This window comes from Notechis scutatus, chromosome 5 (genome assembly GCF_049901735.1).
Source record: "Notechis scutatus isolate UNSWTSFEM ecotype Mainland chromosome 5, rNotScu1.2, whole genome shotgun sequence".
NCBI classification, from domain to species: domain Eukaryota; kingdom Metazoa; phylum Chordata; class Lepidosauria; order Squamata; family Elapidae; genus Notechis; species Notechis scutatus.
The window spans coordinates 116,349,669-116,364,365 of NC_142013.1; the positions used below are offsets into that span (position 1 = coordinate 116,349,669).

Genomic DNA, 14,697 nt, shown 5'->3' on the forward strand with positions numbered 1-14,697 from the left:
CAAAAAATTAACCCATTTTATTATACAGTATATTTATTTTTGTGTCTCAAATTTCAACACAAGTTTATGCATTTTAGCAACATGTTTATTATTTGTATATAACAGTCAGCGCAAACTCTGCTTTATAGCCTGATGCTTAACCACTAACCAAATTGGCTAGTGCAACGTATATTTATGTATAGTGCAATATAAATGATGCAATATACCCATTTTTGTAGCAAATAAAGTTGATGTCACTTCAAGAGGCTATGGAGTAATTCTTAGCTTGTCATGCCTCAGAACAAATGTCAGTTACATTTTGGAAGTTTAAACAAAGCAGAAATTGTAAGATCAAACACAAATAAAAGGACTTTGCATTAGTATTTGGCCATTGAATACCTTTTACCAATTGTTGTACAATTTTGTTTCAGGTTTCTGTTAGAACAAATTTATTTACAATCTTGATAGTAGAAACACATATGGACCAAAACCATTATGTCCATGTTTATATTAAGAATATTGAAACTCAAACTGGTTCTTAAATATAATCTGAGGAGATAAAATGGCTCCCTGAAATTGGTACTTGGAGGCAAGCTATCATCAATTCAGAGGTAACCTTGAACATTTATGCTACCAGGGCTATCCAAAATCCACAATATGATGTGGCTGAAAAATTAGATACTTGTTGGTAGTGGTTTAATTTGGACTCCTGCACTGGATTTGATCCCCTAAATCAGGGGTCCCCAACCACCGGGCCGCGGACCGGTACCGGTCCGTGGAACATTTCCTACCGGGCTGCCGGTTTGCTGGGCGCCGCCATCTTGTTTGACGAGAAAGTGCTTCCGGGTGAGCTTTTCCGGTTGAAAGCGGCATTTGGGTCCTGAAGGAATCCTCGCGCCTTAGTTTCATCGAAGGGGGGGGGCTTCGAACGAAACTAAGGTGCGAGGATTCTTTCAGCACCCAAGGCAAGGCGAGCCGAGCGACCGTCCCGAAGCCGTCCTGAAGCGAAGCCCATCGACAAAGGTACAAAGGAGGAGTTGAAGGTGGCGGGGAGAAGCGGGGGACGGCTGGCTGGCCGGTCGCTCGGCTCGCCTTGCCTTGTCATGCGTGCTGATGCCGATACTGGGCCGCGGATCATTTTGTGATGCCGGTACCGGGCCGTGGCACAAAAAAGGTTGGGGGCCACTGCCCTAAATGGATGCCTCCTGCTTCTCTTATTCTAATCACTGCGGCCTCATTTGAAAGCTTGCAGACATGTGGGTGTGAACTGGGAAGCTGGCACTTCCATCCTCACCTATTCAGTCTTTGCTGAGATACAACCAACACCCCCACCCACACCTGTCACTGCCTGATGCAGCAGCACTGCAGCGCACAACTGAAGAAGGCCATTTTATCACATCAGGAAAATTATATGATTTGCTTGGATAGTCACCAGGAATCAAGCTTAACTTAAAATGAATTATATCCTTTACTTCAATCCTAGGCTAGGGAAGAATTTCATTCCACAATGGCTCTGACATGGAAAAAGTTGCTGCTTCAAATTACTAAAGAAAAAAAATTGTTATCAACATTTTCATAGTTTAGGGTGAAGAAAATGGATCTGCAGAAAGCAAAACTTTTCTCTTAACATGCTACTGTTTATTTCCTTATAAGTATATTTGCAGTTTCATTTTCAGAACTTGAGCTATCTGGAGCTCATGTAATTACACTTCTTCTGAACACTTCTACAAAAGGCTGCCTTTTGAAGATTCTGGTTAAATGCAGTAAAACCACAATGGAATTCAATCAACTTGTGCACACAAACATATCCAACAAGTAGACATCCATTAAATCTGCAGGCTAGTTGTGCGAAGTCATATGTCGAGATAAATGATGTCTTTCTCGAAAGTATTCCTGGCAAACGGGACAGGCCAGCTTTTCCTCCTGCCTCCTTTTCCTTTGGGTTTCTTTCGAGACCTCGACCTTTTTGTGATGGGAACGCATGTGCAGCACGAGGTCCGATGTCATGTGGAAGGAGAGGCTGCACTTTGCACACCAGTTCTGGGCTGCCACACCAAGAGGGGCGAAAGTGGGAGGCAGCAGAGCCCAGGAGGCAGAGGAGGGAAGGCTGCAGTTGGAAGCAGGGGTGGCCTGCGTCTGCTCACCTGCTTCCTTTGGCCACGGGGCTGAAGAGAAAGGGAATGGGCTGCTCCGGATGAGGTTAGCCGACAGCAGCTGGAAACCATATGAATCACTTACCAGGAATCCAGAAGCGAGGTGGCCACTGTACGGCGTGAGGTCAGTGGCACCGATGCATTCCGACAATTTCCTTGGGCTTCCTTCCTTGATACCCTTCAGAGGTCGAAAAGCAGCCAGAGCCCCTCCGTCTTCCCAGCACTTGGCTGGTTTGCTAAAAGCACTTTTGGGTTCCCCTGGGATGCTGTTGGGCCGCACAAAGGAGAATGCGCTGCCAGGGGAAGACTGGACTGCAGCTTTGTCCAAACCGGCCTTCCTGTTTCCTTGTTCTGCCTCTTTGACTTTCTCCACAGACCTCCTCACTTCGGTGAAGGCACTCTCCTTCTGTTGCAGCACTCCCTTCACTAACCAATGTTTCCTGGCACCAAATGTCCAGCAGGGTTCCCTTAATATGTGCTCCCCAGTTCTTCTATCCCTGATCTCGCTGTACACTGCTTTCTCCTGTAGACAATTTGCCTTCTCAAATAATGCAGATTTCCTGTTCCGACAGCTCTCCGTTTCATGGCTGTTCATTCTCCTCCCCTCAAAGGAAGCGACCATTCTAAATTCCAAGTCCCTGGACAGACCATGGAAGTTTGTAGATTGTTCCATAAATCTGCTTTTCACCATCCTGGGGAGAAGGTGTTTTATTCCGAGCTGAACTCTATCCTTCAGAAAGCAGAAGAAATGAGCAAGGTGGCCCTAGGAGACTTTCTTGAAGTCTGGACATATCGAGTTCTAGAACGAGAGAAGTCAAATAAATAATGATTGGAACAGACTCTCGTCTGTCTGGAAAAATTTAGTAATCAAACCAAGAAGGACCCTTGATGGCCTAGATTAACACTCTGTTTTGCAAAACCATTACAACCGTCTCTCCGGAGACCCTGAGCAAAGGATGGTTGCTGCAGGGACAAACATCTCGTACTCCTCATGCACCAGGAGGCAACGTTTATTTTTACTATCTTTTTATTAAACAGATGTATATATAGCTGCCCAGCACAGACATAAGTGACTCTGGATAGTTTACAACATTAAAAAAAAAAAATCTAATGCATAATAAAAGCCTATAAAAGGGATTTGCGTGAAGCCTCCTCCCCCCACACATACAGCCTCTGTCCCCTGCACTTCCAAACACATTTTTAGACTCAAATGTAAAGCCTTGCACTAGTGTTGTGTTTCCTGCACCCGCTGATCCATCCTTGGGTGGGGTAGGGGAGAGAAAGGAATAGAGGGGAAGGAAGATAATCAAGTTTTGACCACAGATGTCGGCAGAAAAAAAGGGAGAAACAGAAAACTCAACCTTCTGGATGGAAGTTCTCCTTGGAAGAATTCAGGGCAGCAGGCAATCTGCTGCTGTCATGATGAATACAAACATATTTTCAGGAAAAAAATGAAATCACAAGAAGGGCTAATACAAAAATCACGCAATGTTAAGACTCAAGAGCAGAATGTCAGCAACTGGGGTTAGTTTTATTATGATTTTATCCCGACTTTTTCATAGAGTATATAACTCAAGGCGGCAAACATAGCTAACACTCCGGCCCCTTATTTTCCCCGCACAAGAACCCTACGAGGCGGGTTGAGTCGAGAGAACGACCGGCCCACTAACCCGCGAAGCAGGGCTGCGGGGCCGCGGGAGAGGAGCGGCGGACGCGCTGCCGGAGTCCGGGAGGCGCTCGGCTTCACCACCTCCCCGTCTCCCGTTCCCCAGCCGACCCTGGCCGGGCGATCGGCTCCTTTCGTACCGCCCCGGCCCTCCTGCGCAGCCCCCGCCCCGCAGCCTCGCGTCCCACCTCCTCATCTTCCGGGCTCCCCAGCAGCCGCTCCGCCGCGGGTCCTGGCTTCCAGGCATGCCAGCGCCGGGAAAGCGGAGAGCGCGACCTGGCCCCTGCCGCCGCTCGCCTGGCAGGCACGACTTCGCCCGCGCCCTACCTGCGGAGGAGAGGCCGCTCCGTCCTGCGCAGGTGGACCCGCCGAGTGCACTGCCCAGGAGCGCCCGCCACGCGCGTGGGAGCGGAGAGCCGGGCGAGGGAGGGGCGGGGAGGACTCAGTCTGGACTAAACAAGGCAGGCAGCCGCGAGCTTCGCGCCGTCGTGTGTGACGCCGTCGTGTGAGCGCGGAGCTCCAGTCCCAGCCCTGCCGAAAGAGGAATAGCCGGAAGGCAGAAGCGGGAGGGCAGGGGCGCGGGATCAGGCGCCCCTAGTCGAGAAGCCCCCGCGGCCCGGCGTCAGAGGGCGGCCAGGAAAGTTTTGCGCCGGAGCGCTTCTCCTCGGGTGTGGCAGTCCAGGTGGAGGAGTGGGCCGAAGCCCTCGCGGCCTCGAAAGTCGCCCTGCGGAGCCTGAGCCGTCGCCGCGGTGGGGCTTCCCGCTGCCTTGCCGCTTCCGTTCGCCAGAGCTCCGGGCCTCCGTGCCTATTCCCGGTGCAGCGGCCCCGGATCTCTCCCCGTGGGGCTTTCGAAAGTACTGGAGCCTTCGGGAGCAGCGGCTCTAGTTTGACTTCGTTGTATTGCTTGTGCTTGCCTAATGTTCAGCTCCAATATTGCATGGTCACTCCAACCCCTCCCCCCCCCCCCAAGGTTCCTGTAGCTTCAACCTCTTCTATCATCTCATCTCTGTTAGAGATAATTAAGTCCAATATGGCTGATCCCTTCTCTACTTTTGGGGAGATAAAGTTGCCTGCTAGGTTTGTCAGGAACCTTCCACTTGGTGCAGAGTTTGCCTCCCAGTTGATGTCAGGATAGTTGAAGCCCGCCCCCCCCCCGCCCCCTTATTATTGTCATGTACTTCCTACTGACTAACAAAAGGTTCATCTATTTCCTCTGTTTGGTTGGGTGGCCTATATAGTGCACACCTATGGCAATGTTATTTCCTCCCCCCCTCCACCATTATATTGACCAAAATGCATTCAAGGCAGTTTTCATCAGTATTGTGCTCTATTTTTGTAGAGATGTAGTTATTTCTTATATATAGTACAACCCCACCTCCTCTTTTCTTTGGTCTGTTCCTTTTAAATAATTTAAATCCCTCTAGCTGGACCTTCCATTTGTGGGTGTAAACCCTATTTTGGAAATCCAGAAACTCAGTCAACAAACACATTTACTCACAGGTTTGGTGAAAAGTAGTTTATTGTAGATTGTTTTCTTCCAGTGGGCAAACAACGGCAATCCCGAGCAAAGCCAGCGCTGAGAGTGAACGCCTCTCAGCGCCTTTTATGCCCCTTCCCATTCCCAAACTAGCATCCGCCTAACTAATTAACCCCACGCGCCGCCGCCCCGCAATCCTAATCGCAACTATATCCGATGCCCAGAACACACCCAACTCCGAAGTGCTGACTCATAAGCCAAAGAAAAGGAAACCACAATAAGATGAGTTCCCCCCCTCGTCGCTGGAATGCAATACAATCCTTACGCCCTGCAATTAAAGATAGTTCGGCAGGAACTTGCAATGGATCCACCTTGTTACGCGCTGTAACTGGAACAGCCAACAGTCCCATGTTGTTTCATCGAGGGGAACAGCTAGTCGGGTAGGAGGCGCAGATTCGGAGACTCATCTCCCACTCCCTGTTAGGTGGCTGGCACGATCAGTGAAGCCCGACAGTGGGTTTCATCCCATCCTCAAGACCTCTGCCCACGTCTGCTGCTGCCCAATTGCTTGCAAGTGCTCCTCTCTTGTGCAGAGACATTGAGGCAAGCCCGAAAGGCAGATGGGCTCTGTTGGTGGTTTTGTCTTTCAGCCCATTACAAGTGCTTAGTGCATGTGGCTTCTGCTGGCGAAGGGTTTAATTGGCCATCCTCCTTCTTCTTGTTGCTGTGGCTCAGTGGTTAGAATGCAGTACTGCAGGCTACTTTTGCTGCCTGCCGGCTGCCTGCATTTGGTAGTTCAAATCACACCAGGGTCAAGGTTGACTCAGCCTTCCATCCTTCCGAGGTGGGTAAAATGAGGACCCAAATTGTTGGGGGCAAGAAGCTGACTCTGTTAACTGCTTAGAGGGGGCTGTAAAGCTCTGTAAAGCGGTATATAAGTCAAAGTGCTATTGGTATTGCGATTTGATTTGGGCATGCTGCTTGGCCCACTCCAAGGGCTGCTTGCTTTTGATCATGCTGCTGCCCAATTAGCACCAGTTGAAGATGGCTTGTTACTGGCTGCTTCCTTCTGCTTCAACTCCTGTCAACCCAAATGATTAGTCGGCGATGTGGAGGAGGGGCACACTGTGTAAGGGGGGGTGGGGAGAAACACCCACAATGCTTGCAACCTCAATGGTGGCTAAAAGAGCCCTTTAAAGCACCTCCCTCCCTTACCTCAAGTAGTCCTGCCCCACTGTACATTAAGGAGAATGGTTGATTGTTGTGACACTCACTGGGAGGGAAAATTAAACCAGGGAATTCACCAGTTCTTCTTCTATCTTGCCCTGGGTTCAAGTTGTAAGGGCAGCACATTCAACAGCCTCATTCCTGGGGCATAACATCCGGTAAGCTTTTCTGTTAACTCTAAGGCCCAGTGGATAGTATTAAGAGCATTTGGCTGTGCCCATCACTTAGTTCTCCTCTCAGCATTCTCCCTATCTGGTGGTGAAAATGCAACATAGACATTTTTTGGAAACAAGAAACAGCAGAAAAACCACTGAATCTATTATGTTCTCCCCATGCAAGCGGAGCAGCAAAATTAAGCTTGCTTATCCTGTGGGTTTCTTCATATTTATGTGAGTTTCTATCATTATTGCCTCCCCTCCTTTCCCTTATATCAGTTGAGGAGCAAAGACATTCAGATCTCACTATCAACAACCTTTTAGCCCTTCAGGTCTGCTGGCTGGTATTTTCTGGGCTTTTCTGCAGGAATTTGGGCACCTCTCAGCTACTGGTCGGAGGGTGGGATTTGGCGTGACTGCTGAGTTTCACAGCCAATCCTGCCTCCTGCCTGTTTTGCTCACCCTCTGAAACAGTCGCTGCCTCCAGCAGGGCCATGCATTCGACGGGCCAGCTTTGGGCTGAACATGTTCTCTTCTCCCGTGACAGCCTCTTTTCCTTCCCTCCTGTGGGAAAGGCCTTGTCTCCTCCTGACCCAAATCCAGATCCAGAATCTCCTCTGGTAGCAGGATCACAGGTGCAGCCCACCAATAACAGGACCTTGCAATTCCTGGGCAGGTTTGGACTTTTTTAACGTGTGTGTTAAAAAGTTTCAAACGGATTTCAATCCTTTCACAAAAGGAAAATTGCACTGTTATAGTTTGACAATTTTCTGCCCGATGATGCAATTTGCAAGTACTAGAGAGCTGGAAAAAAATAGAGAAAAGTACCAAATACCTTGTGCAGCTGCTCCAGTTCTGAACTATTCAACAGATGGAAACTAATCAAGGAGAAAAGCAACCCAGAACTAAGGAGAAATTTCCTGACAGTGAGAACAATTAGTCAGTGGAACTGCTTGCCACCAGAAGTTGTGGGTGCTCCAACACTGGAGTTTTTTTAAAGAACAGACTGGACAGTCAGCCATTTGTCTGAAATGGTAGAGGGTTCCTGCCTCAGCAGGGGGTTGGACTAGAAAGCTCCAAGGTCCCTTCCAACTCTCGTATTCTGTTATACTTCAAAAGATTTTAATCCAGATTGCATACAACATCCACCAATATCTCCTACAGATACCTAGCTCCTAATTCAACAAATTCAGATTTCATCCCATTTCAACAAGCACATAGCAACCCTTGAATCCCACATAATTGCATGCTCCATTCATATATGCATGAAGCACCTCTGGAGCACCAGCTGTCAGGCAGCACGAGGCACATGAGCTCTTGTGTTAAAACAGTGGCTCAGATTGCTGGCAGCTGTATTGGCAGGTGAGACTGAGGCAGGGGCACAGGTGAGGTCTTGTCTGTAAGCAATGCATGAAGAGAGCGATTAAACCAGGCCATGTGTCTGCTCCAAATTAAGAAATGTCTCCGCCTGGCCATGGCTCTTAGGCATTTCATGCAGCCATCTTTATTCTGACATGACAAAGCAGGAACATTGGCTCCTCTGCATGCAAAAAAAAAAATGCTGCTCAGTTGAGGTGTGTATAGCTCCCTAAACAATAGGGGAAATGATCATTTTTGCAAAAAGGCATTTTCAGCCTCTTTCTCTCTGTCCCCCTCCCCATCACAAAAATAGATACTGTGGAGGGGGGAAACAGTATCATTTATTAAATAGACTAGTGTCTAAACTTCTGGACCTTGGATTCTCTCATTCAATCTGTTTTTGGATTCTGGATTTCCTGTCTGGCCGCTCACAGAGGATCAGATTAGGTAATCATACCTCTTCAGCCTGTATTCTTAACACTGGTACACCACAGGGTTGCGTGTTGAGTCCCTTACTCTATACTCTTTATGTGCATGACCGCATTCCCACTCACACTAGTAATACTATTACTAAATTTGCAGGTGATACAACAGTGATGGGACTTATCTCCAGGGGGGAGGGATGAGTCTGCCTACTGAGATGAGGTGGACTGGTTGCTTTCGTGGTGTGGAGACAATAACTTGGTCCTCAACACCAATAAGACCAAGAAGCTTATAGTAGACTATAGAAAGAGCAGATCAGACCTCCAGCCCTTGCTTATCAATGGAGACCGAGTGGAACAAGTGGCCAGTTTTAAGTTTCTGGGTGCTACCCTAAAAGAGGACCTGACCTGGGTGCCCACATTGCAGCCCTGGTCAAAAGGGCCCAACAGAGATTAGTATAATACCTGGGACTTCTCAGAAAACAACAACTGGATGGAAAACTGCATCTCTGTATGGTTTGCCAGTTGCATAGTGGCAGATAGGACAGTGCTCTAGAGGGTTAACGTCATTGCCCAGAAATCATTGGTTGCCTTCTCCCCTATTTGGAAGAGCTTTATAGCTCCCGCTGCCTTAAGAAAGTTCAAAACATTCTCAAAGATCCATCTCATCCTGGGAACCCCTTTTTTTGAACTATTACCATTTGGCAGACAGTACAGGATAATAATAAAAATAAGGACAAACAGGCTGAAAAACAGCTTCTATCCCAGGGCAGGAACTCTTTTGAATTCTACTGCATAGTGCAATATTCATGCAATATCAGGGGTTTTCAATTCAATGTATAGAATGTGAAGGATGTGTGCTTGTGTTTTATTTTCATAGTCCTAATGTACACTGAAGATGGTATTTAATTTCGTTGTACGAGATGCAATGACAGTAAAGTTAAAGTAAAGGAAAGTAAAGGAAAGTAAAAAGCAAAGTAAAAAGTAAAGTAAAGTAAAGTAAACTAAACTGAACTAAACTAAACTAAACTAAACTAAAATGTCTATAGCCTTTCCAAAATCATCAATGGATCCTCAGACTCCATCTCCAAGGCTGCTTATTTAAAGGAGTGGAATATGAATCGTCTCTTTTTACTTTGCAAAATGTTTCTGTGTGCGCAACAAAAACCCCACAATAATCATGTCTTCTGAAATCTTTCAGTGGGAGGACAAGTTTTTTTCTTCCCGCAACATCTACCAGTTTTGTGTCTTCCTCTTCCTCAAATCTCAGTGTGTGTAGTCTGGGGCCTCTCTTTGGGCAGGCCACAGCTGTTGTGTTGTTTTTTTGGGGGGGAGATTGTGCCGGTTCTCTGGGGAAAGTGCAGTCCTTTCCTTAAAGACAATACCTGTCCATCTTGGATAGACTCCAGACCCACAAGTCGTGTGTCTTTGAAGACAAAGATGCGGGCTGTGACCATGATAGGAAAGCAAACAATGGGAGCGTCCACGTGGAAGATTCCCTTTTCTCCTTTAAACAGGGCCTAATGACAGCTCTAAAAATGATCTTAATAACTGAAGAATTCTTGCTCTATCACAGAAATCATTGAGAAATTCACATGTGAGCTGGACGTATATCTAAAAGCAATGATTATATTTGCAAGTAATATCTGGTGCTTGTTTTTAATTCTTTTATTAAAAGCATTCAGTGGAAATAATTTATGGATCTGTATTGCAAATGATTTTTGGCATAGCTGGTACACAAAATATAGCCATCAAATGTTTTGTCACAATCTAATAGCCCTGAATTTGGATTCACCTCATTGCTTTTGAAAGATGTCACTCCATATAAATGCCTTTAATGCCTGGAAGAAAAATTTTATGAACACATTGACAAATGAAATAACAACAGGAATTTGATTAATGTTCAAGTAAAATGAACGTTAGTCAACGGGAAGAGAAAGAGGAAAGAAAGATTTTGTTGTAATAGTTTCCACCAAATTGCAGAAAAGAAGGAAAGAAGATAAAATAGTATTTTGCGCAATGAGGTTTTACTGTTAAGACAAAAAGGGAGGACAATGTGCTGACCGTGCCTCCCCCCCTCCCCCCTCCCCCCCCCCCGCTTGCCCCCAGGATTGCCGCACTGGAAATCTCCAAAGCAAACTGCGAAGGGCAGAGTAGTAGCAAAAGCACCAGCACTCCATGCTCCTCTTAAGGGGGTGAGAAGAGCAGGTGGCTGCATAGAATAGCGGTTATTATAGCATTCCTTTTGGTGGGGGAGACTGAGGTTCAAATCCTAGCTGATACCTACCTTCCCAGCAGTGATCCTTTTCATGTAAATAACTATTTTTCTTTGAACTAACCTGTTATTCCTTTAATGGGGATATTGGTTGGAAACAGAAGTGGCCTTCATCCTGCAGTGAATAGGCAATGGCTAAAATGATGGTGATTGTAACTTAGGGAGTGTCAAATTTTTCAAGTTTCAATTTCCAAACATTGGAGCATTCAAAAGTTGTGACATGCCTTAGGGATTGTAAAGAGATTCTGATTACTTTAATATAATTTAGATGTGCTTGGTCAGTAACTACATAAATATAACTTTTTAACATTTTGTTTGATTTGGATATCATCACATACAGAGAGAGGTTTTTCGCACAGCCAGATGTTCAGACTGGATTTGGCATTTTTGTCTGCCTGTTGAGTCCTTCCCAAGGGAACTCAGCTAGGTAGATGTTTGATGGTGTGACAGATCTCCTCGTCACAAGATATAAAGCAGCCTTTTGCAATTGACTGATGAGGAAATCGCCAGTGCTGATGGTCTTCCCATGGTGCTTCATTTGTTTTGGGATTCTGCCTCAGGTGCCTATTATTATTATTGGTACTAATATTATTGGTACCTTTTCTTTCTTTTGTCACAGTTGTTCTATTTTTATTTTAAGATCTTTTCTCCAGTTCTTTCTGTTCTCTTCTGCTGTATCCAGTTATTTAACCCTAACCCTAACCCAACCCCAACCCCAACCCTAAACCCTAAACCCTAAACCCTAACCCCAAACCCCAAACCCAACCTCAACCCCAACCCCAACCCAACCCTACCCCAACCCCAACCCTAACCCCCAACCCCAACCCCAACCCCAACCCTAACCCTAACCATCTAAGGAAAAGCAATCCTCAGATCCATTTGCAACACTTAAAAATAGCAGCTGGTCTTTCTCACTTCACAAGATATCCTAAGGAAATCATCCGGATTTAAAGAAAGGTCATATGCCCCCAGAAAGGCAGTAAAAGATATCAGTGCCAAGCTTGCATCCTGCCTCTTGGAAGTATACCCCAAAAGGACAGTGCCATATAGTATTAAAGCAGTGAAGGAAGACCCCCTCCCCAGATAGAAAAAGAAACCATGAGGCAAGAAAAAAAATTCAAACACAATACAAATAATTAAATCACAACAGTAGCTGTTGGTTGTTGAAGCTGAATAGGGAAAACTATCCCATCAATAAACACAGGATTAAACATCACCAAGCACAGAATTAACCTTAACCAAAAACCAGTTTTAGACCAAAACTCAGAAAGGTTATGTAAACTCACGTTTGAATGTCAATCTTTCTAGCTGGCCAGAAGCCTTGCTGAATGTCACTCATCTTGGCTCCCTGTCACTAAAAACTTTGCTTTATTATTCAATTATTTCTTCAAAGTGCTGATTGTCCAGGGAAGTATTTCCTCCCAACAGTAGTGTAAAAATCTTAAAACAACCCTTCCCTTTTAAGAAAGTCATGCCCCAAAAGCTCCAGATACAGGAAGTCTAGGCATATTGGCAAGAATGTAATAAGGGTGGAAAAAAACAAAAGGAGATTGCTTCTAACTATAGGTTCTTCAAACTGCTTAGAAAGTTAACAAGGGGTTCTATAGGATCGGATAGAACCTGTAGAATCCCACCACTGGCTCCTGCTACTCTCTCTGCCTCAGCTGCTCAGCTGCTCAGGCTCTCTGGAAGGGGAGGCAGCCAAGTGGGCGGATGAGGGGGGCAGGCAAGTGGAAGGACCGGCCCTGGGGAAAGGAGGGGGGGCAAGCGAATGGGTGGCTACAGCAACGGGGCTTTTGCCTCTGTCCTACCACTTGTGTAGAGATAGAGAAATACAGTTGGTCCTCAACTTACAATTTAGCACAAAATTTCTGTCGCTAAGTGAGAGTTTTTAAGTGAATTTTGCCCCATTTTATGACCTTTCTTGCCATAATTGTTAAGTGTATCATGGCAGTTATTAAATTAGTTAAGGGAATCTGGCTTTCCCGTTCACTCTGCTTGTCAAAAGACCATAAAAGGTGATTGCGTGACGTCGGGACATTTGCAACGGTTATGAATATGAACCAGTTTCCCAGCATTCAAATTTGGATTGTGTGACCGTGGGGATTTTGCAGTGGCTATAAAAATCAGACACAAGTCATTTTTTCAGTGAGGCTGTAACCAGTGGTGGGTTTCAAAGTGGTTTGCCACCAGTTCGGTGGGCGTGGCTTGGTGGGCACGCTTTGTGCACACACAGAGGCTTTCCTACTCACCTCCTGCAATCCTGCACCCTCCCTGTTGCTTCAGCAGCAGACGCGCGGCAATCTGTTATGCCACGCAAAGCAGCTGCGCTTCAAAAGCAGGGAATAAAGGTCAGTATGGGAGCTAATACAGTTACAGTATATCAGGAAAACTTACTAAATACCAAAAAGGCCAAACTGGTCTACAAGAAAGACCAAATAAAGAATAGAAAAAAGACATTGCAAGGCAGTGTATTACATGGCCAATACATTAAAAAAAGTAGCAGGCAGAGAAGACAGCAAGAGCAGAAAAGTTGAAGAAAGAGACAGAGGGCTAATTCTGGATACATAAGGCCAAGTCTTAAGAACAAATGTATACAAACCTAGAAGTGAGAAGACAGCAACAGACAGTAAAAGCTGCCTCTGCAAAGGAGCTGAAGAAAGAGAGGACCAGCTGGTTAGCTGCTGCAAGAAGACTGCATAGACTGACTACAAGAAAAGGCACAATAAAAAAGCAACAATGGTGAATTGGAAGATCTGTCACAGAAATATAGAAATATAGAAAATAAAGAAGCAGAAGAGAACAGCAGAAGAGACTTTTCGTCACTCGGGATTTGAAGTTTATTATTCCGAATCATTAGTAATTGAAACGCCTCATGATGAAGATTAATACGGTATTATGAAAGCTTGAACCCTCTCGTGAAGGGACAGAAAAGTAGGCACCGCAGTCTCATTTAAAAAAAAAATAACTTTTGGGGGGGCTTTTTTGAAACGGTTTTTTCACGAAACAGTGCCGTCCTGTGGTGCAGGAAGGAATAACAGGGAGAAGGGGGGAAATCCCTTTTAATAGAGTTTTTTTAGGCTATTATCCCGTATCTTTATTATCAATATGCTATTAATATTAATAGGACAACACGAGACCGAAGGCTGCAATAGATGAACAGAAAAAGATGTCCCAGAAAAAGATGGGGTTGTGGGCTTAGAGGGTTGGGGTTGGAGGTTAGGGTAAGGGAGTTTAGGGTTTGTGGGTTTGTCGTTTGTGGGGTTGGGGTTGTCCGTTCACCGCGGCTACTCCCCCCACGATGCCTGAGGAGAACGACCTTTCTCTGACAGCCGACTTCCCGCCCATTCTTTTTAGTCTTCCCGCCCAGTTCCTCGCGCAGCGACTTTTTCGTCACTCTGGTTTTAAAGTTTATTATTCCGAATAATTATTAATTGAAACGCCTCATTATTAACATTAATACGGTATTACGAAAGCTCAAACGCTCTCGTTAAGGGACAGAAAAGCAGGTACCGTAGTCACATTTTTAAAAAGAACTTTTTGGAGGGCATTTTTGAAACGGGCTTTTTCTCGGCCGCCTTTTAAGGGAAACAGGAAACAGCGCCATCTTGTGGTCCTGGAAGGAATAACGGGGAGAACAGGGAAAAGGCGGCTGTTATCCTGTATCTTTATTATTAATACGTTATTAATATCAATAGGACAACACGAGGCCGAAGGCATCAATCGATGAACAGGAAAAGACATTGCACTTCAAAAGACCGAACCTGAAAGTGAGGTAAGAAGGAGAACGATGGCTTCAGTGTTAAGAGGCACAACGGTTAAGGGGTTAGGGGATTAAGGGGGTTTAGGGTGGGGGTTTAGGGTTTCGGTTGGCGGTTTGGGGGTTGAGGGTTGTGAGTTAAGGGTTGGGGTTTAGGGTTTTGGGGTTGAGGGTTGGGGTTGGGGTTAAGGGTTGGGGTTAAGGGTTGGGTTGGGTTGGGGATG

General features: G+C 45.9%; 1 protein-coding gene and 1 long non-coding RNA gene across 7 annotated transcripts; one reads left to right on the forward strand and one right to left on the reverse strand.

Moving 5' to 3' along the window:
* Positions 1-70: 70 nt before the first annotated feature.
* ZNF488 (zinc finger protein 488) lies at positions 71-12,416 on the reverse strand. 6 transcript variants are annotated; one of them, XR_015749956.1, is made up of 3 exons: positions 12,000-12,416; positions 10,778-10,828; positions 10,092-10,279 (listed from the first exon to the last, which is right to left on the reverse strand). XR_015749956.1 is itself a non-coding variant. In XM_087967656.1 (2 exons), the coding sequence occupies exon 2, from the start codon at positions 2,821-2,823 to the stop codon at positions 1,819-1,821; it is 1,005 nt and encodes a 334-aa protein (XP_087823782.1). In that variant the 5' UTR covers positions 2,824-2,931; positions 12,000-12,411; the 3' UTR covers positions 71-1,818. The 6 variants fall into 6 exon arrangements, 5 of the variants coding, with proteins under 5 accessions (XP_087823782.1, XP_026544334.2, XP_087823779.1 ...); XM_087967656.1 differs by lacking the exons at positions 10,092-10,279; positions 10,778-10,828 and adding an exon at positions 71-2,931 and having other exon boundaries at positions 12,000-12,411; XM_026688549.2 differs by lacking the exons at positions 10,092-10,279; positions 10,778-10,828; positions 12,000-12,416 and adding exons at positions 71-2,931; positions 5,297-6,507.
* A 1,647-nt stretch (positions 12,417-14,063) lies between these two features.
* On the forward strand, positions 14,064-14,456 carry LOC148130619 (uncharacterized). The gene is made up of 2 exons (XR_015749958.1): positions 14,064-14,222; positions 14,412-14,456. It is a non-coding gene; the product is annotated as an uncharacterized LOC148130619 (long non-coding RNA).
* The last annotated feature ends 241 nt before the right edge of the window (positions 14,457-14,697 follow it).